We start from the raw sequence: 22,339 nt of genomic DNA on the forward strand, positions 1-22,339 counted from the left end.
GGGTGGGGGTGGGGCGCGCTCTCTGCTCTGGGTCTTATAGAAGGACCTTTGTTTCATTGGAGCATTGTACTGAGTCAGGAAGAATCATCTTTAAGGGGAGAGAAAGCTGAAAGGGGAATTGAAACTAGGGAGCGGGACTGTGGGGAGGCGGGAGCCACCTTCCCAGAGGAACCCTGTGTAGACCCTGACTCGGTGGTGCCGGGGGAAGGAGCTGATTGCTCCGCCCCGAGATCTCCCAACGCAGGTAACACTGAAACACAGGGTGCTTAGCCAGCGATGGGGAGGGCGTGTGCGTGCGAGTGTGTGTGCGCACGCGCGTGTGACAGAGAGAGAGAGAAACAGGGACAAAGACAGAGAAAGACACACACAAAGAGCCAGGGCGAGGGGCAGAGAGAGACTAGGAAGGGCACAGACAGAGGTCAGAGACAGAGACTGGGAAACCGATTCCAGCTCAGCTGCTCGAAGCCCACCGTAACCACAGTTTGAGGACTAAGGTAATCCGCCCGCCACGTTGCTGTCTCCGTTGGCATTGCTGTCCTTCACGTCAGGGAACGACAGCGACCTGCCTCCTGATTGGCGTGTGGCTGAGTTGCCCTTGAGTCCCAGGCGGCTTTGCAGGGAGCCATCCGCACGTCCTTGGTCCTCCCCGTGGGTCCTCACGGGCCCCTCTAGCTGGGCACCATCGAAGGCCTTGGGCTGCCACCCACAGAAGCGGCCTCTGAAAGACGTCCCGCTTACGCGTCTCCAGCCACAGAGAAGCACCTGCTGCCTTTCATCCCCAGCATACAAGTAACAGCAGCCATTGGGGCGGCATGTCAGCTCTGAGTGCCTGAAGAGACCGCCCGCTGGCTGCAGGAGCCAGGCTGGGAGAGAACCACACCTTCCTGCCCTCCTGGGACACACACACTATACACACAGGATATACACAGTATGTACGCAGTATACACAGAGTTACAAACACACAGGATACACACATTATATACATGATATTCATAGGATACACACAATATATACAGCATATACATACACACAGTATACACACAGGACACACGCACTATGACATAGGATATATACAGAATGCACGGAGTATACATACAGTATACACATGGTATACACACAGGATATACACAGTATGCACACAGTATACACAAAGTATACATACAGTTTTCACACAGTATACACATGGTATGCACACAATATACACAGGATATGCACAGTATGCATACAGTATACACACAGGATACACATGATATATGCACAGGATATACACAGTGTATATAGAGTATACATTCAGTATACACACAGGATGTACCGGTACACAATATACACAGAGTATACATACAGGATACATACAGTATACACACAGGATGCACACGGTATACACTCAGGATATGCACAGTACACACAGAGTATGCACAGAGTATGCACACAGGATACACATGGTATCCACACAGTGAACACATGATATCCACACAGAATACATACAGTGTACACGGATATCCACATAGTATACATACAGTGTACACATGACATCCACACAGTGTGCACACGGTGGGCATGAGCCCCTAGGCATCCCCTGGAGCCGAGCTGGGTGTCCTGGGCTCAGCCTCCAGCACAGCCGGCTCTTTCACGTGGGTCGGCCTGGCTGTGCCTGCGTCAGTGTGAACGGATTTCCTCAGGTTCTGTTCAGATCTACCCCCCTCAGCACAATAGTAATCCAGTTCAAAAAGTGTCAGGTCCAGCCTGACGATTGAACCGGGCTGAGGTAGGGAGGTGGGATTTGAGAAGAGAAAGAAAGACACGACAGCGGGATTCGGGAGGTCCACAGCTCTTGAGAAGCTCTGGCAACTTTTATTAGTAATACAGTGCTTTTTATACATAAGACACTAAGCAGGGAATTACTCACAAGGAAGACATTCTTTGTTTCTCTAAAATCACTACTGGAGGGATAAGTTGAAGGACAGGTTTCTTGTTACAATAAATCTCACTAGTTGGATACATATTTCTTGGTAAGCCATGAAAGTAGCTCTTATCCTACTGATAGCAGTCACATAAACAAACCCTGGGAAAGCTCTGTAGGCAGGGGCTGCTCTCGTTATACTGATTAGTTGCCACCCAAACAGGCCTGGGAAATCTGTGGGGGTAGGTGCCAGCCTTGCTAGCCCCTACAGGTGCAAGGACCGTGTCAGCTTACAGCCCGTTCCCCACAAAAAAGCGCTTGTTGGGCTCAGGGGGCTCACATCTGCGTCCCGTGTCCAGGGGTCAGTTTCGGCTCAGCCGGGCCCTGACTGGCCAGGTTGGTGGTGTGAGCTTGGCATCGTCACTGGGCACTTCTGAGCCCTGTGGGTGGGGGGCAAGTGCAGGACCCAGGGGACCTCTCAGAGGCCGTAGAAGCGCAGTGCCGGGGCCTCACACCTCCTGGCAGCTCATGGCATGGCCGTGCCTGCTCACCGTGGACCTGCTCCGCGTGCTGACCGTTCTCATCTCTGTTTTCCCTCAGAGGAGATTTTGAAGACCCACATCGCCCACTGGTGGTCTCCGGACGGTACGAGGCTCGCCTACGCCACCATCAATGACTCCCGCGTGCCCGTCATGGAGCTCCCAGCCTACACGGGTGCCGTGTACCCCACGGGGAAGCTCTACCACTACCCCAAGGTAGGTGAGACGCCACGGAACAAACTGCCCGCCCCTCAGCCCCCCAGCCAGCCACCCCCACGGTGGGCTGGGCCCTTCAGACCCGTTAGGAGCACACAGTCAACAGAGGCAGGATGAATTACTTCCCCTACATGGCGTTCTCCCCCATCGGTTGAGTTCAATTTGTTGGCAAATTTACTTTATTTTAAACAATTGAACTGCCGTTAACCTTGTGTCTAAGCTTCATTCCAGGTGACAAACCCTCACACTGCCCCTGCAGACACCCCCTCATTCCCTTTTTAGGGTCTGTTTCTGGGAGGAGCGGGACCTGTCTGCCAGCCCCTGGGTCCGCAATGGGCTGTGGTCTTGGTCGTGTTCTGACCGGTAGTGTGTCTACCTGCTTCCCAGACCAAGTTGCCGGCCGCAGGAGCCAGCAGGAGATGAGGGCGCGGTGGGTGGGACGGGGCCAGCATCCCACCTCTCTCTGTTAACAAATGAGAGCAGTGCAGTTCCAGTAAGGGGGGTGGGCACCGGGGAGGGGGGCTGACACCCAAACCTCTCCTGCCTGCTCGGTCAGAGGGAGTGGATGCAGCTCCCGTGGACACACACGGGCAGCTGTCCTGCTACCCACGCACTGCACTAGAGTTCCCTTTCACCCACCTGGCGACAGCGCTCACTTCCCGCCTGGGCCAGCTAGTACTGAGCCCCAGCTGCCCACGCCATCAGAGGGCCCGAGAGTGCAGCCACATGCCTGTACACAAGACACCGTGGACGTGCCAGCGGGCGTTTGCAGCAGGAGAGATGATAGGTAGTGTGCAGGTGAGGCCGGCCAGGTGCAGTGTCTCAGTCAGCTCGGGCGGCTGTAACAAACACGACATTAACAGACATGTGTTCCTCACGGGCTGCAGGCTGGAGTCGAAGGAGGTGCCAATGCAGGCGGGTTCTCCTGAGAACCCTCTCCAGTTTCCAGCCGGCCACTCCCTCCCGCGTCCTCATGCGGCAGAGAGAGCACTCTGGTGTCTTCCTCTCCTTCTAAGGACACAAACCCCAACATGGGGCCCCACCCTCATGACCTCATCTAACCCCAGTTACCTCCCAAAGGCCCCACCTGCAGACCCCATCCCATGGGGATCGGGGCCTCACAATTTCATTCGGAAAGAACACAGCAGCTGGTAGGACAGACCCATTCTGGTGGCTCTTCCAAAATGTGCCTGTTGTCCAGCAAGGTCCCAGGTAGAGAGGCGTGGGTCCCAAGGCCAGAGCTTTGTCTCTGCCGTGTTCCTGTCCTAAGGGCACCTGGCTGTCAGCGTGTGACCGGGATATGCCTTCTGACAGAATTCCTTCACTCCGGCTCCAGCTTGTCATTCACCAAACCCGTGGGCCTGGGTGACAGCTGGATACAGTTAAGTAAAGTGTGCTGGATGATGACGACCCTCTCAACCCATCCACATGCACATGCACACGCGCACGCACACACACACACACACACACACACACACACACACACACTACAGCCCAGCTGTGTGACCTTCATCTGACCACCCACAGCAGGAGAGGTTTCCCAGGTGAAGCCCTAATCTAGGAGTGAGGATCTTGGCCTTACAGTGAGGACCTTGGCCTTACAGTGAGGACCTTGGTCTTACAGTGAGGGCCTTGGTCTTACAGTGAGGGCCTTGGTCTTACAGTGAGGACCTTGGTCTTACAGTGAGGGCCTTGGCCTTACAGTGAGGGCCTTGACCTTACAGTGAGGGCCTTGGTCTTACAGTGAGGACCTTGACCTTACAGTGAGGACCTTGACCTTACAGTGAGGACCTTGGTCTTACAGTGAGAGCCTTGACCTTACAGTGAGGGCCTTGACCTTACAGTGAGGGCCTTGGTCTTACAGTGAGGACCTTGACCTTACAGTGAGGACCTTGGTCTTACAGTGAGAGCCTTGACCTTACAGTGAGGGCCTTGACCTTACAGTGAGGGCCTTGGTCTTACAGTGAGGACCTTGACCTTACAGTGAGGACCTTGGTCTTACAGTGAGGACCTTGGCCTTGCAGTGAGGGCCTTAACCTTACAGTCAGGGCCTTGGCCTTGCAGTGAGGGCCTTGACCTTACAGTGAGGACCTTGGCCTTGCAGTGAGGGCCTTGGCCTTGCAGTGAGGGCCTTGACCTTACAGTGAGGACCTTGGCCTTGCAGTGAGGGCCTTGGCCTTGCAGTGAGGGCCTTGATCTTACAGTGAGGGCCTTGACCTTACAGTGAGGACCTTGGCCTTGCAGTGAGGGCCTTGGCCTTGCAGTGAGGGCCTTGACCTTACAGTGAGGGCCTTGGCCTTGCGGTGAGGGCCTTGACCTTACAGTGAGGGCCTTGGCCTCACAGTGAGGACCTTGGCCTTGCAGTGAGGGCCTTGGCCTTGCAGTGAGGGCCTTGACCTTACAGTGAGGGCCTTGACCTTACAGTGAGGGTCTTGACCTTACAGTGAGGGCCTTGGCCTTACAGTGAGGACCTTGACCTTACAGTGAGGACCTTGGCCTTACAGTGAGGGCCTTGACCTTACAGTGAGGGCCTTGACTTTACAGTGAGGACTGTGACCTTACAGTGAGAGCCTTGACCTTACAGTGAGGGCCTTGACCTTACAGTGAGGACCTTGACCTTACAGTGAGGACCTTGACCTTACAGTGAGAGCCTTGACCTTACAGTGAGGACCTTGACCTTACAGTGAAAACCTTGACCTTACAGTGAGAGCCTTGACCTTACAGTGAGGACTGTGACCTTACAGTGAGGGCCTTGACCTTACAGTGAGGACCTTGGCCTTACAGTGAGGGCCTTGACCTTACAGTGAGGGCCTTGACCTTACAGTGAGGACTGTGACCTTACAGTGAGGGCCTTGACCTTACAGTGAGGGCCTTGACCTTACAGTGAGGACCTTGACCTTACAGTGAGGACCTTGGCCTTACAGTGAGGGCCTTGACCTTACAGTGAGGGCCTTGACCTTACAGTGAGGACTGTGACCTTACAGTGAGGGCCTTGACCTTACAGTGAGGACCTTGACCTTACAGTGAGAGCCTTGACCTTACAGTGAGGACCTTGGCCTTACAGTGAGGACCGTGACCTTACAGTGAGGGCCTTGACCTTACAGTGAAAACCTTGACCTTACAGTGAGGACCTTGGTCTTACAGTGAGAGCCTTGGCCTTACAGTGAGGGCCTTGACCTTACAGTGAAGACCTTGGTCTTACAGTGCGGACCTTGGTCTTACAGTGAGGGCCTTGACCTTACAGTGAGGGCCTTGGCCTTACAGTGAGGACCTTGGCCTTACAGTGAGGACCGTGACCTTACAGTGAGAGCCTTGACCTTACAGTGAGGGCCTTGACCTTACAGTGAGGGCCTTGACCTTACAGTGAGCTCTGGGACAGGTGCTCAGAAGTCAGATTGATAAAACCCCAGATCACTGAGGGTTTGAGATTTCATATTTTAACAGAAAGTCACCGTATTCTGGCTACTGAACTCAGCCGCTCTTTGCCCCATAGTGCTTCTCCCAAATCAGAGCCATGAGCTGGTCGACCCACCTGACTCCGCCCTGTCCTGGGGCGTATTTCCTCCTCCACCTGAGCTTCTCCCTCTGCAGGGAGCAGAGGGAGCGAGGGCATCGGCCCCACCCACAGTCCTGCTGACGGCGCAGCACCACTTAGTCCCCTTCCCCTCCTACTGGTGCCACTGGTCCCAGGACAGAGGGAGTGGGGTTCCGAGGGAGGAGGTTCAAAGGACTTCGTTTTCCCCACCGCCTGGCCAGCCGTCATCACCATCATCTCCACTTCCAGAATTCTCTCTCCTTCTCCTCGTCTTTGTTTCCCACTCCCAGTGGTTAAGCCCATGGAGTGGTGCTCACCTGGTGATGACAGGGGGTGGGGGAGGGGCTGGGCTCAGTGAGGAGAGGGCAGGCTTTGGCCAAGAGGAGAAGTGTCGGCTCATGCAGCAGCAGCCTGCCCTCAGCAAGCTTTGCTCCTCAGCTCTGAGCTGCAGGCCCGGAGCCTGTGCCCGGAGACCACACAGGCTCGGCTCCGGCCAGGCCGCAGTGACGCCTCACGTCCTGTCCTCTCGTCCTCCAGGCCGGGTGTGAGAACCCCAGCATTTCCCTGCACGTCATCGGCTTGAACGGGCCCACCCACGACCTGGAGATGACGCCGCCCGACGACCCGCGGATGAGGTTTGTCCCCCAGTTACGTTAGAAAGTAGAATGACGAGGTGAATGGCTGTTGAGGGTGCCTGGTCTCTCCAGGCCCCGGGGTGTTTTACTGCTAACGTAAACACCCAAGAGAAAGGTAACTTCCTTATTTTCCATGTTTTAGCTGCGTGTCCTGGCGAGGGACCGCAGTCCTGCAGTCCCACATCGCTCACCCTAGTCCAGGTACCTGTGGGATTGACCACAGGTGTCCAGCAGGGGGCGCACTGACTCCATCTTTCCAAAAACAGCCATGGAATCGCACTTTTTGTCCTTGACGCCCCGTTTTTGGAGCGTTATTCCGGAGCAGCCCTGTACCCGCTGTTTCATGAGCCAACTCCCCCAGAGGGTGAGGGAACAGCGTGCCGCTGGGGGGACGTGTTGACACAGATGATCCTGTTAGACAGACGATCCTGTCTAGCGCAGGTGGATAGCAACTGAGTAGCGTCTATCAAAGCGAAGTGGCCTGAATATCAGTTTCATTGTGTCCCAAAGTTCAAGGAGCCTGGAGGCGTGGAAACTTCCGGAGCCCCCTTACGTGTCACTAAACTCCGCTGAGAATATGGGCGGGGACTGGGGGAAGGACGGGCGTTCGGGCGGCACAGGTCCCTCATGCAGGGAGCCTGCAAGTCGATGAATGGCCCCGGGAAGCCAAGAGCGAGTCCTCCTCCGACTCGGCAAATGCCAGCCAGATGTCGCCAAGCTCTGCCCCTGCGGAGTCCCCGCGTTGGGGGCAGCTCCTGGCAGCTCCTGGCAGGGCCAGAGCCAGGCCAGCCACTCTGGCTCCTCGGCGGCCGGCTCAGGGCAGAGGGCTGAGCCGGTGGTTCTGCTGGTCTGTGAGGGGCAGCGTCTCTGGCAGTGACGCCCACGGTCAGACCCTCTGCCCACGTCCCACGTCCGCAGAGGAGGTCTCTGTAGGACTCCATGGACGGGGTGGGGAGTCCAATCCTTCCTCCTTTAGAGAATGGGAAGTGTGGTAACGGCCTCAGGCGAAGGGCTCCTTGTGTGGGTTCCGCCCGGGACTGATGCCCCCCCTCTCGCCACCCCCTCTCGCCACCGGTCCCCAGGCCTGGCTCTTGCAGCCCCTCCCCGGGGAGTGGGCCCTGCGTGTGCACTGGTCGCTGGTCAGGAACTCGGACCGCGAGGCTGGCACTGCTTGGCTGGGAGAGGAGGCGCACTGCTCATTGCTCCGCCTTCTCCTGGCGCCCAGAGATGCCCTGCTTTCCTGCAGCCCGTCCCTGCCACGCCTCCTGGGCCCCGTCCCGCAGACTCACTGAATTAACACGCAGCGCCCCGGAACATGTGAGCCGTCTGCTGCAGTTCATTGAAAACCTCACGCAGTCCGTTTGGGTGCCGCTGCCCAGGTGTCGTCAGCTCCAAGGACGGTGAGCATTAGCTCCGTCCGAGCCGCGCTTCGGGGCCGCCTTCAGGGCCCCGCTTGCTCTCATTTCCTGAGCTATTGGCGATGCCCTTTCTCGGCAGTACAGGGCTGCCGTACGCACCGTCACACCCCCTCAGCACTGTCCCCAGGTGAGCACACACAGATCCGAAGTCGTGCGCCACCTGGCAGTCTGTTTCCTGAGCAGTTATTATCGGCCAACCATGAGACTGAGGATGCGGCGGCGAAGGAGGCACAGAGGGTACCCGAGACTGGGGACTGCCTGAGCAGTTGCAGGTGGGAGGGGCCGAAAGGAAGAGGGAGGGGGGAGGGAGGAGGAGGGGATGACTAGTCTGGAGGTGACCTCACCTGTGGAGCCTCAGCTGTGGGGACGCCCTGGGCGCTGCCGTGGTCTGCCGTCCTGGCCTCTGCTTGCGGGTCCAAGCGCCTCCCTCAGGGTGACAATCACAGATGTCTCCGGTCCCTGCCCGGTGCCCCCAGGTCGAGGACCGCTGGTTGACAGGGACACTGCCGGGTTCGCATCCTGGTCTGGCCTCGGTCCCGCCTCAGTTTCCTCCCCTACAATGAGGTGAAGTTAGTAAGAGTGTGTCACTCTCTAGGGTGGCTGTGGCAACGGAATGAGGGAATGCGCTCAGCACAGGGCTGGCTCGGGGCTCCGCCCATCTCCAGGCAGTACATCCCACCTGTCGCTGGCGCCCCTCCCCTCGGGGACTCAGCCAGGCCTCGTCCTCGGAACTTCTGGTTCATACTCTCCCCCCACCACCACCTTGGCCCCTCCAGCTGGTCAGACTGTGATTCTTGGGCAGAGCAATGAGCATGCGGTTCCCAAGGGAAGCAGTGAGGTGTTAGAGCCAGGCCGCAGGGCGTTGGCGAAGCTGGGTGTGCGGGGACCGTGGGACACAGAAGTGTGAGGGGAAGTTTGCTGGGTTACGGGTTCAACAGGGCCCTCCACTGTGAGCTCTGGGGAACGTCCGCCCCACCAGACACCAGGCCCACGCCACGTCACGCAGAGCCACGCCCAGCCCTGGAGGAGCACCCGGGGACCCCATTTGCCTCCTACGGGTTTAGGATCACCTTCCTAACCACCTCTACGTGGCATCCCCAACAGAACACCCCAGAATCACCTCTAAAGTGGCTCAGATCACAGGTTCCCTCTGCTAGAGCCCCGCTGGGGTTTCCCTGTCCCTCAGGGGAAAGGCCAGACTTGCCACCGCGGCCTCAGGCCCGGCCGCCTGCTGTGGCCCCAGGCCTGTCCACCGCCCCGCAATGACCGGGCGGGGCTGGCCCTTCTGTAGGGACTTTGCCCAGGGCTCCCGCTGCCTGAAAAGCTTCGCCCACAGGACCACAGGGTGAGCCGAAGCCCAGCCCACTCCCTGCCATAGTTTTCTGGGCAAAGTGTCTGCACACTCCATTACTGCGTCCTGCCGCCCGCCTCCCCCCGCCCCGCCCCCCCCCCGCCGCCCCCCCCCCCACCCCGCAGGGAGAGGCTGGAGGCAGGGCCCTTGCTGTGACTGCAGCCCCAGCAGGACCGGGCGGAGCATGGGCTCAGCAAACCTCTGTGCAGGGAGCAACGTCACTCACTGTGGTCGTCAGCAGACCTTGTTCGAGGGGATTCTCAGAGAGTGAGCTTCCGCTGCCCTCCCCTCTCCTCTCAGATCTGGGCGCCGGAGGGGACGCAGAACTCGGCCTCCACCCACCCCAGGCTCTCAGCTGGGCACTAACAAGACAAAAACAGGCGGTTTATTAACACGTGCAGCCCACGCCACGTGACAAAAAATCTCCATGAAAAGTAACAAAGCATCTGCAGCAGGAAAGGTAATTTGTGGAGCATTGGCAGGCAGAAGGAAGCAGCTTCGGTCTCCAAGGAGCACACTGTGGGAGGGCCACTCGCGGAGGGAGCTCTGAGGAAGGGTCGTCTGCGGTTCCCGGGGCTCCTCTGCGGTTCCCGGGGCTCCTCTGCGGTTCCCAGGTCTAATCTGCGGTTCCCGGGGCTCCTCTGTGGTTCCTGGGGCTCCTCTGTGGTTCCCAGGGCTCCTCTGCGGTTCCCGGGGCTCCTCTGCGGTTCCCGGGGCTCCTCTGCGGTTCCCGGGTCTTATCTGCGGTTCCCGGGGCTCCTCTGCGGTTCCCGGGTCTTATCTGCGGTTCCCGGGGCTCCTCTGCGATTCCCGGGTCTTATCTGCAGTTCCCGGGGCTCCTCTGTGGTTCCCGGGGCTCCTCTGTGGTTCCCGGGTCTTATCTGTGGTTCCCGGGGCTCGTCTGCGGTTCCCGGGGCTCCTCTGCGGTTCCCGGGTCTTATCTGCGGTTCCCGGGGCTCCTCTGCGGTTCCCGGGTCTTATCTGCGGTTCCCGGGTCTTATCTGCGGTTCCCGGGGCTCCTCTGCGATTCCCGGGTCTTATCTGCGGTTCCCGGGTCTCGTCTGCGGTTCCCGGGGCTCCTCTGTGGTTCCCGGGTCTTATCTGTGGTTCCCGGGGCTCGTCTGCGGTTCCCGGGGCTCTGCTGCGGTTCCCGGGTCTCGTCTGCGGTTCCCGGGGCTCCTCTGTGGTTGCCGGGTCTTATCTGTGGTTCCCGGGGCTCGTCTGCGGTTCCCGGGGCTCTGCTGCGGTTCCCGGGTCTCGTCTGCGGTTCCCGGGGCTCGTCTGCGGTTCCCGGGTCTTATCTGTGGTTCCCGGGGCTCCTCTGTGGTTGCCGGGTCTTATCTGCGGTTCCCGGGGCTCGTCTGCGGTTCCCGGGTCTTATCTGTGGTTCCCGGGGCTCCTCTGCGATTCCCGGGTCTTATCTGCGGTTCCCGGGGCTCGTCTGCGGTTCCAGGGGCTCATCTGTGGTTCCCGGGGCTCGTCTGCGGTTCCCAGGGCTCCTCTGCGGTTCCCGGGGCTCCTCTGCAGTTCCCGGGTCTTATCTGCGGTTCCCGGGGCTCCTCTGCGGTTCCCGGGGCTCCTCTGTGGTTCCCGGGGCTCCTCTGCGGTTCCCGGGGCTCCTCTGCGGTTCCCGTGTCTTATCTGCGGTTCCCGGGGCTCCTCTGCGGTTCCCGGGGCTCCTCTGCGGTTCTCGGGTCTTATCTGTGGTTCCCGGGTCTAATCTGCGGTTCCCGGGGCTCCTCTGTGGTTCCCGGGGCTCGTCTGCGGTTCCCGGGGCTCCTCTGCAGTTCTCGGGTCTTATCTGTGGTTCCCGGGGCTCCTCTGTGGTTCCCGGGGCTCCTCTGTGGTTCCCGGGGCTCGTCTGCGGTTCCCGGGGCTCCTCTGTGGTTCCCGGGTCTTATCTGTGGTTCCCGGGGCTCCTCTGTGGTTCCCGGGTCTTATCTGTGGTTCCCAGGGCTCGTCTGCGGTTCCCTGGTCTTATCTGTGGTTCCCGGGGCTCCTCTGTGGTTCCCGGGTCTCATCTGTGGTTCCCGGGGCTCCTCTGTGGTTCCCGGGTCTTATCTGTGGTTCCCGGGACTCCTCTGTGGTTCCCGGGTCTTATCTGTGGTTCCGGGACTCCTCTGTGGTTCCCGGGTCTTATCTGTGGTTCCCGGGGCTTCTCTGTGGTTCCCGGGTCTTACCTGTGGTTCCCGGGGCTCGTGTGTGGTTCCCGGGGCTCCTCTGTGGTTCCCGGGTCTTATCTGTGGTTCCCGGGGCTCCTCTGTGGTTCCCGGGTCTTATCTGTGGTTCCCGGGACTCCTCTGCGATTCCCGGGTCTTATCTGCGGTTCCCGGGGCTCCTCTGTGGTTCCCGGGGCTCCTCTGTGGTTCCCGGGTCTTATCTGTGGTTCCCGGGGCTCGTCTGCGGTTCCCGGGGCTCCTCTGCGGTTCCCGGGTCTTATCTGCGGTTCCCGGGGCTCCTCTGCGGTTCCCGGGTCTTATCTGCGGTTCCCGGGTCTTATCTGTGGTTCCCGGGGCTCCTCTGCGATTCCCGGGTCTTATCTGCGGTTCCCGGGGCTCGTCTGCGGTTCCAGGGGCTCATCTGTGGTTCCCGGGGCTCGTCTGCGGTTCCCAGGGCTCCTCTGCGGTTCCCGGGGCTCCTCTGCAGTTCCCGGGTCTTATCTGCGGTTCCCGGGGCTCCTCTGTGGTTCCCGGGGCTCCTCTGCGGTTCCCGGGGCTCCTCTGCAGTTCCCGTGTCTTATCTGCGGTTCCCAGGGCTCCTCTGCGGTTCCCGGGGCTCCTCTGCGGTTCTTGGGTCTTATCTGTGGTTCCCGGGTCTAATCTGCGGTTCCAGGGGCTCCTCTGTGGTTCCCGGGGCTCGTCTGCGGTTCCCGGGGCTCCTCTGCGGTTCCCGGGTCTTATCTGTGGTTCCCGGGGCTCCTCTGTGGTTCCCGGGTCTTATCTGTGGTTCCCGGGGCTCCTCTGTGGTTCCCGGGTCTTATCTGTGGTTCCCAGGGCTCGTCTGCGGTTCCCGGGTCTTATCTGTGGTTCCCGGGGCTCCTCTGTGGTTCCCGGGTCTTATCTGTGGTTCCCGGGGCTCCTCTGTGGTTCCCGGGTCTTATCTGTGGTTCCCGGGGCTCCTCTGTGGTTCCCGGGTCTTATCTGTGGTTCCCGGGGCTCCTCTGTGGTTCCCGGGTCTTATCTGTGGTTCCCGGGGCTCCTCTGTGGTTCCCGGGGCTCCTCTGTGGTTCCCGGGTCTTATCTGTGGTTCCCGGGTCTTATCTGTGGTTCCCGGGGCTCGTCTGCAGTTCCCGGGTCTTATCTGTGGTTCCCGGGGCTCCTCTGTGGTTCCCGGGTCTTATCTGTGGTTCCCAGGGCTCGTCTGCAGTTCCCGGGTCTTATCTGTGGTTCCCGGGGCTCCTCTGTGGTTCCCGGGTCTTATCTGTGGTTCCCGGGGCTCATCTGTGGTTCCCGGGGCTCCTCTGCGGTTCCCGGGGCTCCTCTGTGGTTCCGGGTCTTATCTGTGGTTCCCGGGGCTCCTCTGTGGTTCCCGGGTCTTATCTGTGGTTCCCGGGGCTCCTCTGTGGTTCCCGGGTCTTATCTGTGGTTCCCAGGGCTCGTCTGCGGTTCCCGGGTCTTATCTGTGGTTCCCGGGGCTCCTCTGTGGTTCCCGGGTCTTATCTGTGGTTCCCGGGACTCCTCTGTGGTTCCCGGGTCTTATCTGTGGTTCCCGGGTCTTATCTGTGGTTCCCGGGACTCCTCTGTGGTTCCCGGGACTCCTCTGTGGTTCCCGGGTCTTATCTGTGGTTCCCGGGGCTCCTCTGTGGTTCCCGGGTCTTATCTGTGGTTCCCGGGGCTCCTCTGCGGTTCCCGGGGCTCCTCTGTGGTTCCCGGGTCTTATCTGTGGTTCCCAGGGCTCGTCTGCAGTTCCCGGGTCTTATCTGTGGTTCCCGGGGCTCCTCTGTGGTTCCCGGGTCTTATCTGTGGTTCCCGGGTCTAATCTGCGGTTCCCGGGTCTTATCTGTGGTTCCCGGGTCTCGTCTGTGGTTCCCGGGACTCCTCTGTGGTTCCCGGGTCTTATCTGTGGTTCCCGGGGCTCCTCTGTGGTTCCCGGGTCTTATCTGTGGTTCCCGGGACTCCTCTGTGGTTCCCGGGTCTTATCTGTGGTTCCCGGGGCTCCTCTGTGGTTCCGGGTCTTATCTGTGGTTCCCGGGGCTCCTCTGTGGTTCCGGGTCTTATCTGTGGTTCCCGGGGCTCCGCTGCGGTTCCCGGGGCTCCTCTGCGGTTCCCGGGGCTCATCTGCGGTTCCCGGGGCTCCTCTGTGGTTCCCGGGGCTCATCTGCGGTTCCCGGGGCTCCTCTGTGGTTCCCGGGGCTCATCTGCGGTTCCCGGGGCTCCTCTGCGGTTCCCGGGGCTCATCTGCGGTTCCCGGGGCTCCTCTGTGGTTCCCGGGGCTCGTCTGTGGTTCCCGGGGCTCATGTGTGGGCTCCTGGGGCTTGTCTCTGAGCTCAGCTCTGTCCCAGGAAAAGGAGACGTCCCCCCCCTGCCTCTGACAGACAGGGGTGGGCTGCTTTCGTGGCCTTCAGCTCAGAATAACCGTCACGTCCAAAGCCCATTTGGGGGAGCCCTATTCTGGTTTCCCTCAGCACTGCGGTAGAAAAGCTAAAAAACAGATGCCTACTTTGTGCAGAGGTATAAATAGGAAGGAGACCTAACCAGTGTCCTCGAAGACCTAGGCAGGGCAGACGGCGACAAAGAAATAAACAACATTAAAAAAATACCAGCCCGCCGGAAACTCTGTGTGCGCCACCGCGTCAGGCTTGTCCTGGCCTCTCCACTGCTCATCGCAGCCCAGAAGCCAGGACAGCGAGGGGCAGCGGCCGTGACGGTGGCGCTGGGGCCACAGGTGAAGAGGCCTGTGCTCTGGAGCACCCGCAGTCCTGTGCACCCCTTTCACCCCAGGTCCTGTGCCCCCGTCACCCTGATCCTGTGCCCCTGTCACCCCAGGTCCTGTGCGCCCCTGTCACCCTGATCCTGTGCGCCCCTGTCACCCCAGGTCCTGTGTTCCCCTGTCACCCCAGGTCCTGTGCCCCTGTCACCCCAGGTCCTGTGCCCCTGTCACCCCAGGTCCTGTGCACCCTGTCACCCAGGCCCTGTGCACCCCTGTCACCCCAGGTCCTGCACCCCTGTCACTCCCGGTCCTGTGCCCCTGTCACCCCAGGTCCTATGGGCCCCTGTCACCCAGGTCCTGTGCCCCTGTCACCCCAGTCCTGTACACCCCTGTCACCCCAGGTCCTGTGCCCCTGTCACCCCAGGCCTGTGCACCCCTGTCACCCCAAGTCCTGTGCCCCTGTCACCCCAGGTCCTGTGCCCCTGTCACCCTGATCCTGTGCCCCTGTCACCCCAGGTCCTGTGCCCCTGTCACCCCAGGTCCTATGCGCCCCTGCCACCCCAGGTCCCGTGGGCTGGAGCTCCCCCAGTGCTGTGCGCCCAGAGAGCAGACATCTGTTCCCAAGTCCCCTGTGCCTTCCCTGGAGTCACCAAAATGTTTCCCCAGAACTCCACACATTTCCTTTTTTTGTTAATTTTCATTTATGTTTAGCGTTATATTTCCTTTTTACTAAAGTAATGCATATTAATGCTTCAAACAGGAAAGCAAAGGTCCCTTCCTTCCGCCTGTCAGCATCCCAACCCCAGAATGGAGACCACCTTAACTCTTTTATACCATGTCCCCTGGGAGTCACAGCATGGCGCCAAGAATATGCTCCTTTTGCTGCTTTCTACTAATTAATTTATTCATGTTTATTGTCCTTTTTATTGATTTTAGAGAGAGAGAGAAAAAACGCATCAATTTGTTGTTCCACTTATTAATGCATTCATTGGTTGATTCTTGTATGTGCCCTGACCGGGGACCGAACCCGCAACCTTGGTGTAACAGGATGATGCTCTAGTCCAGTGGTCGGCAAACTCATTAGTCAACAGAGCCAAATATCAACAGTACAACGATTGAAATTTCTTTTGGGAGCCAAATTTTTTAAACTTAAACTTCTTCTAACACCAATTCTTCAAAATAGACTCGCCCAGGCCGTGGTATTTTGTGGAAGAGCCACACTCAAGGGGCCAAAGAGCCGCATGTGGCTCACGAGCTGCAGTTTGCCGACCACGGCTCTAAGCAAAAGTGAGCTACCCAGCCAAGGCCTTTATTTTATTTTTAAATGATAGACAAGAAGTTTCCTCTACGCCCCTCTATCTTCTCCTTAAATGTGCATTCATTTTCTCTGCGGGTTACCTTTATAAACTTAAACTAGAGGCCCAATGCACAAAATTCGTACAACAATAAGCCTTCCTTCCCCCAGCTGCCGGCACCAGCTTACCTCCGGCACTCAGGACCCGGGCTTCGCTCCAGCCCCCGGCAGGCACCCAGGAGCTGGGCTTTCCTCCAACCCGGCTTCATCCGGAAGGATGTCCAGAATCACGTCCAGAATGATGTCCGGTCTAATTAGCATATTATGCTTTCATTATTATAGATAATATTGCCTCAAGTTCCCTTCACATTGCATTATGATAAACAGGAAGTCACACCTCCCAGTTTATAAGATATTAGTCCCGCCCTTTCCTACAGGTCCCTTCCCTGTTCCTGAAACTTCTGTTGTCTTTTTTTATATATCATTGAGATTTATGACATTTGCATTCTGTCTTGTAACCATAATTAAATCTTCATTAGTTATCTGTAAGCTGATTCTAAAATATTAAAATAAATAAACACCATTGACTTCAATATAAGTAACTAGAGGCCCGGTGCACGAAATTCGTGCACGAAGGGGGGTTGTCCCTCAGCCCAGCCTGTACCCTCTCCAATCTGGGACCCCTCGAGGGATGTCCGACTGCCCGTTTAGGCCCGATCCCACCGGGATCGGGCCTAAACGGGCAGTCGGACATCCCTCTCACAATCCAGGACTGCTGGCTCCCAACTGCTTGCCTGCCTGCCTTCCTGATTGCCCCTAACCGCTTCTGCCTGCCAGCCTGATCGCCCCCTAACCACTCCGCTGCCAGCCTGTTTGCCCCCAACTTCCCTCCTCTGCCAGCCTGGTAACCCTTAACTGCCCTCTCCTGCAGGGTTGATCACCTCCAACTGCCCTCCCTGGCAGGCCTGGTCCCTCTCAACTGTCCTCCCTGGCAGGCCTGGTCCTTCTCAACTGCCCTCCCTTGCAGGCCGGGTGCCTCCCAACTGCCCTCTCCTGCTGGCCATCTGTGGTGGCCATCTTGTGTCCACATGGGGGCAGGATCTTTGACCACATGGGGGCAGCTATATTGTGTGTTGCAGTGATGATCAATCTGCATATTACTCTTTTATTAGATAGGATAGAGGCCTGGTACAGGGGTGGGGGCCAGCTGATTTGCCCTGAAGGGCGTCCTGGATCAGGTGGGGGTTCCCTTGGGGTGTGGGGCGGCCTGAGCGAGGGGCCTGTGGTGGTTTGCAGGCCAGCCACGCCCCCTGGCAACCCAAGCAGAGGCCCTGGTATCTGGAATTTATTTTCCTTCTACAATTGAAACTTTGTAGCCTGGAGCGGAGCCAAGCCTGGGGCTCCCTCCGAGGCCGGCAGCCATTTGTGTTGGGGTTATAATTGAAACTTTGTTGCCTTAAGCGGGTGAGCCCAGCCAGGGTGTGCGGAAAGCTTTGCTTCCCCTGTTGCCGGTGGCAACCCTGGCCTGCTCTCTCAAGCTCCATTCTGCCACCATTTCTGTTTGAATTTATTTACCTTCTATAATTGAAACTTTGTAGCTTGAGTGGAGGCTTAGGCCTGCAATGGCTGGCGGAAAGCTTGTTTCCCTCTGTTGCCTGGGAAACCTTGCTCTCTGTGGCTGTAGCCATCTTGGATGGGTTAATTTGCATACTCGCTCTGATTGGATGGTGGGTGTGGCTTGTGGGCGTGGCTTGTGGGTGTGCCGGAGATATGGTCAATTTGCATATTTGTCTATTATTAGGTAGGATATATATATATATATATATATATTTATATTAACTGTTCTGTTCCTATGGAAACCATTGTGATTTAAGGCTGTTCACTGGCTTGTAGACCTACTGATTCTTACAACAGTAAAAAGTCTAGGGCCAAACTATAGCATCAGCAGCTTCTTGTATACACCCCCTTGTGAGGGTTAGAATATTTTAAAGACTATCTTGGCCATTTTTGTTCATCTCTTCTTATGTATAAACTTCCGAGTTATTTTATTAGCTCAGCCCCTCGTGGAAAAGAAGCTCCTTGCTCTTCCTATTAGAATTAAGTGGCTTTCTTTCAGTACTTGCCATGGGACAAGCTGTGCAAAGTGCTGAAGGTACAAAAGTGAGTAAGGTGGGTGCGGTTCCTGCCACCAGCACTTACTGTGATCATTCAGTTCTCCCCAGATGGTCATGATTTTGAAAGCTTGACCACGTCTAGGAACATAGTATGTTTGCAGTCCTTTCTCTTAAACACTGTCTTTCTGTTTCGTCAGTTGTGTTTTTGTCTTTAATCTTCCTTGAAAAAATTACTCAATGTTTACAATTCTATGAAATATTCACCCAATATTTCTTTTATTTTATATTATTTTATCACCTAATAAGGACTGTATATTTGCATTCAAGGTTTGTGGTCAGATTGGCAGCAGTTCCGGAGCAGATGGGGACAAATGGATTTAGAAATTACCTTCTCACAGGCTGCGCTTGTCACTCGAGCCTTCACCTGTGACTGCCTCAGAGGCGGCTCGTCACGGCGATGCGCTCTGTGCTGGTTGTTAAAGGCACGCCAGGGTGTTAGATGCCGACAGGCCCAGAACCTGGGAGAGACTGGAGCCGCCAGACTTCTGTCCTTTGTCAGACGTGTTAGCGGTGCCCACGGGCACGGGGCCTGGGGGAGCATGCCTGCTGTCTGCCTCATTCGCCGGGTGCGTCCCACTCGGCGTGTCTTGCTTGCCTTTGTGACGTCCCTCCCTGTCGCCCACTCTGGCCGCTCCGGAAGAGCATCCCGGGGCCTTCCCCGGAGCCTGGCAGGGCTGCCCGATGCCCCTCGCCTCTCCGAATCCATTTCCCTGGCCTTTCCCTTCGTTTCTTAGAGCCCCCTCGCTCGCCCCGGAGGTCAGGCGCTTGCTCTCCTCTCCTGCTTTCCGCGTGGTTTCCTCCCCCGCATGTGTGCACGACCTCGTGTGCTCCCCAAGGACAGAGCCCACCCCCGACGTCCGGCCGCAGACGGGGCGGCGAGGCCTCGCTCCTCTCCCGGCTTCTCCGAGGGCCGCTGAGCAGAGCCTGGGCGCGGCGTCGGGCTCCGCTGGGCTGAGTGGGGTTCCCTCCAGCCGCCTGTAGAATGGCTTTTGTTTGAGTTCTAGGTTGATAGGTGTCTGTGCCACCGAGGTGGGAGAGCCTTGGTCAGTGCTGGCTGGTGCCCCCAGGAGGGCAGGGCAGTGAGTGGGCAGGAGAAGCACAGGCCCCACCCCGCCGGCTCGCCGAGCGGCCCAGCCACGGCCCGGCACTGGCGGTCATCGTTCATGGCCGCGGCTCCCTTTCAGCCGGAGACTCTCAGCGCCTGTTTGGGGCTGCTGTGCCTTTTCCCCTTGACCTCACCCGGGTGGACTCTGTTCTGATGGAGCGGGCGCAGTGCTCGCTGACCCACGCGCCACACCCTCCACGTGAACATCGGCGTCCCCCGGGCCGTGGCCTGAGAGCGGAGTGAGCGCGCGTCCGTCCCCTCGGCTCCCCCACCTCCTGCCTCTTCATCGTCTGCCCAGCGGGGACTCCGACCATTTGTGACATAATTCACATAAAAAGTCTTCCCTTTGGAGCAGGCTGGGCCTTGAGGTGATTTTAATGCCTGAGCGCATCCACGTGTTTATGGGGAAATACTGAGGAGCGGCTCAAACCCCCCATTGCCCACACGGCTCCGGGCCCGCAGCGGGGACAGACCGCACGGGCCTGGGCCCGCTGGGCAGACACGCGCAAAATACGGTGCTTCAGAGACTCCGGAACCCCAAGGGCTGAAAACCGTAAGCGCTGGCTCCCCTCGCCTGACCCACCGCCACATTCTCTGTGAGTTCGAGGACACGGCCCCGAGCAGGTGCTGGGCCTGCCCTCCGGCGACCAGTTTCCCGCGGGCTCCCGGCTCAGGTGAAGTGGTTCAAAACCCTGACAGCAAACGGGTAGATTGAGGTCGGCACAGCAATCGACTCTCCCGGTGAGCCGGGGCGCAGGGCAAGCCCGGGCTAGTCAGGCCTTTCTGTGGACGTGGTTGTGAAATGTGCGAGGGCGCCTTTCCAGCTGGCAGCTGTGGAGCGCCGTCCTGCAGTCTCCAGTGGCAAAGGGTCTGTAGGACCACAGAGGCGTCCTGAGCGGCTGCCTCACTAGGGGTTGCAGGGGCAAGCGATGGGAGGAGTGTTAGCTGCCCTCTAGAACGTTCTTCGAATTCACCTGAGAATATTCTCCTGTGCATTTATTTTCTTCTTCCTCTTAAATGTATTTTTCCCCTAAAACAAACTCCCACTGTTGGAGGGCTCTGTGTATCTGAATTAATCACCAGCAGCCCGGTCCCTCCTGCTGACGTTAGCACAGAACTCCGTGGTGTTTTCGGGCATGTGACCTCTAGGCTGTCACGCCAAGTTCACGGGCACCCGAGCCAGTTTCCCGGATTAGCCTGAGGACGTGTCTGGGTATCTCGTCACTACAGGAGAGGGAAATGGCGCACAGAGCTTCCTCAGTGCGGGCGGGGCCTTCCCACGGGAGTTGGGGACCCCCCCTCCTCCCAACGTGCTTCAGCTGTGGGCCCGACGTCCAGGGCCCGGACGAGCCGTCTCTGGTCCCGTGGCTCCGGCCAAGCCGCTCACCTGTGTGCCTGTGTGTTTCCAGGGAATACTACATCACCATGGTGAAGTGGGCCACCAACACCAAGGTCGCCGTGAACTGGCTGAGCCGGGCGCAGAACGTGTCCATCCTCACCCTCTGCGACGCCACCACGGGCGTCTGCACCAAGGTACGTGTGGGCAGGGAGCACCGCGCCTCAGCAGGCCACCGGGAGCCCTTTGGGCTTGGTCGCTGCAGGCAAACCGCTCAGCTGCTTGCTGGTCAAGGTGGCAGCCTGCATCCAAGTCTCTGCATCGGTGCCACCTGGTGGGTGGCTGCAGTACTGCCGCACCCCGGCTTGCTCCTTCAGAGCCTCCGGCTGCGTGCACTCTTTCTTTGGCCTTGAATTTTCATTTCCCAGCTGCAGAGGGAAATGGTTTGCAAAGCCACTCTGTTGGGACTCGGGAGCCGCTTCAGCAGCTCTCGCTGCACTGCCTGAGGCGTGGCGGTCTGTGCTGAGACCGAGGGCCCCCCCCACACCCTGCCCCCGCCAGGCCAGGGTTACCTGGGTTTGCACATCACTGAGAGCAGATCCAGGTTAATCTGATGGGCTCGCTAGAGGGGAAGGAAGGCTGGACACCCGGCTAGGAAGCTGGGAATTGCTCCTAATTCTTACCTGTGCCCCTGGGAGTGTCCACACCGAAGCTCCATGGCCACCAACAGCCCTGGGCGCCTGGAGGCCGGGCCAGCACCAGGGCCGCTCACGGTTTGGGGATGTGTTTGACCTGCGGTTAGGATTACCCCACGCATTCTAACCACATACTTTTCATTTACTCTTTAAACCCTCTTAATGTTTCCATACAAGGGCTGTCCTCAGAGTTGATATGCCCACATATGCACGTCCGGGTGCACTCACAAATTCCTGAAACAAGCAGCACCTGCGTTCGCCTTTACCTGGGCACGTGCCAGGTCAGGGGTGACCATCTAATGGGGACGTGCCTGGTTAGGGGTGAGCATCCAGTGGTAAAAGTGCCCCATCTTCCAAAGGACTCCTACCTGCATGGAGTTGTCCTCGGAGCTGGGAGAGTGACATTTCTTATTTGGGGACACTTGGTTTTGGCTCTGAGCCACACTATGAGACCACCTCATCCGAGCCGTGGCCTGGTCCCGAGCGTGGCCTGGTCCCGAGCGGTGGCCTCGTCTCACGCGGCCCCAGCGCGGTCTGTGCCGATGCAGCCACGACACAGGGGAAGCAAACGGCTTCACTCTGCGGGTCATGGACGTTGCAGTGGCCCCGAGGCCTCTCTCTGATGCTCTCATTTCATTTCATTTCAGAAACACGAGGATGAAAGTGAGGCCTGGCTCCACAGACAGGTAACTGTTCCACGAGTGAGTTCCACACCGGGGGCGTTTGCCTCTCACCATGACCCCAGGGGAGCCCCAAGCAGACGCTAGGCGTGCATGGCCTGGGGAGTGCGGCTGCCTGCCCGCCTGCTCCCTCCGTGGCCCTCGTGCTCCTGGAAGGCGGGCTCTGAGGAGGATGCTTGAGAGTCGCTGCTCTTGACAACCTACTGTGTTTGGTGAGACGGAAGGTCTCAGGGACAGGATGCCCTTTGGGTGAGTTAAAAATGGTGGATCCATAAAGTTTCCCAGAAGAAAATGAAACACGGGCAATAGTTCTGTTTTCTCCACGTGGTTCCGTGATCTCATTTGCAGCGGATGCCACTGGGGTTCAGCAGGAGCCTCCCGGGGACAGACGTCAACCCCACTCCCGGCTTCCCCGTCCCTGACCCAGATAAGAAGTGCCCTCTGACAGGCTCTGGGAATTGGATATCACTGAGGTCAGGGAGGCCTACAGTTACTCACTCCATAACCAAAAATATCCTATGTAATAAAAGGCTAATATGCAAATCGACCCAACGGTGGGATGACCAGTCGCTATGATGCGCACTGACCACCA

General features: G+C 58.3%; 1 protein-coding gene across 5 annotated transcripts in view; it reads left to right on the plus strand.

Moving 5' to 3' along the window:
- Window positions 1-22,339, plus strand: part of DPP6 (dipeptidyl peptidase like 6) — a gene marked incomplete at its 5' end in the record, with an annotated part of 648,278 nt that overhangs the window by 578,757 nt on the left and 47,182 nt on the right. For all 5 annotated transcript variants that reach the window (XM_079786477.1, XM_079786476.1, XM_079786475.1 and 2 more), the window contains 4 exons: window positions 2,501-2,655; window positions 6,728-6,825; window positions 20,446-20,569; window positions 21,715-21,753. In XM_079786477.1, the coding sequence (XP_079642603.1) occupies window positions 2,501-2,655; window positions 6,728-6,825; window positions 20,446-20,569; window positions 21,715-21,753 (416 nt within the window). The remainder of the gene's footprint in view (window positions 1-2,500; window positions 2,656-6,727; window positions 6,826-20,445; window positions 20,570-21,714; window positions 21,754-22,339) is intronic.

The sequence above is a fragment of the Cnephaeus nilssonii genome (genome assembly GCF_951640355.1).
Source record: "Cnephaeus nilssonii genome assembly, chromosome: 12".
NCBI lineage: Eukaryota > Metazoa > Chordata > Mammalia > Chiroptera > Vespertilionidae > Cnephaeus > Cnephaeus nilssonii.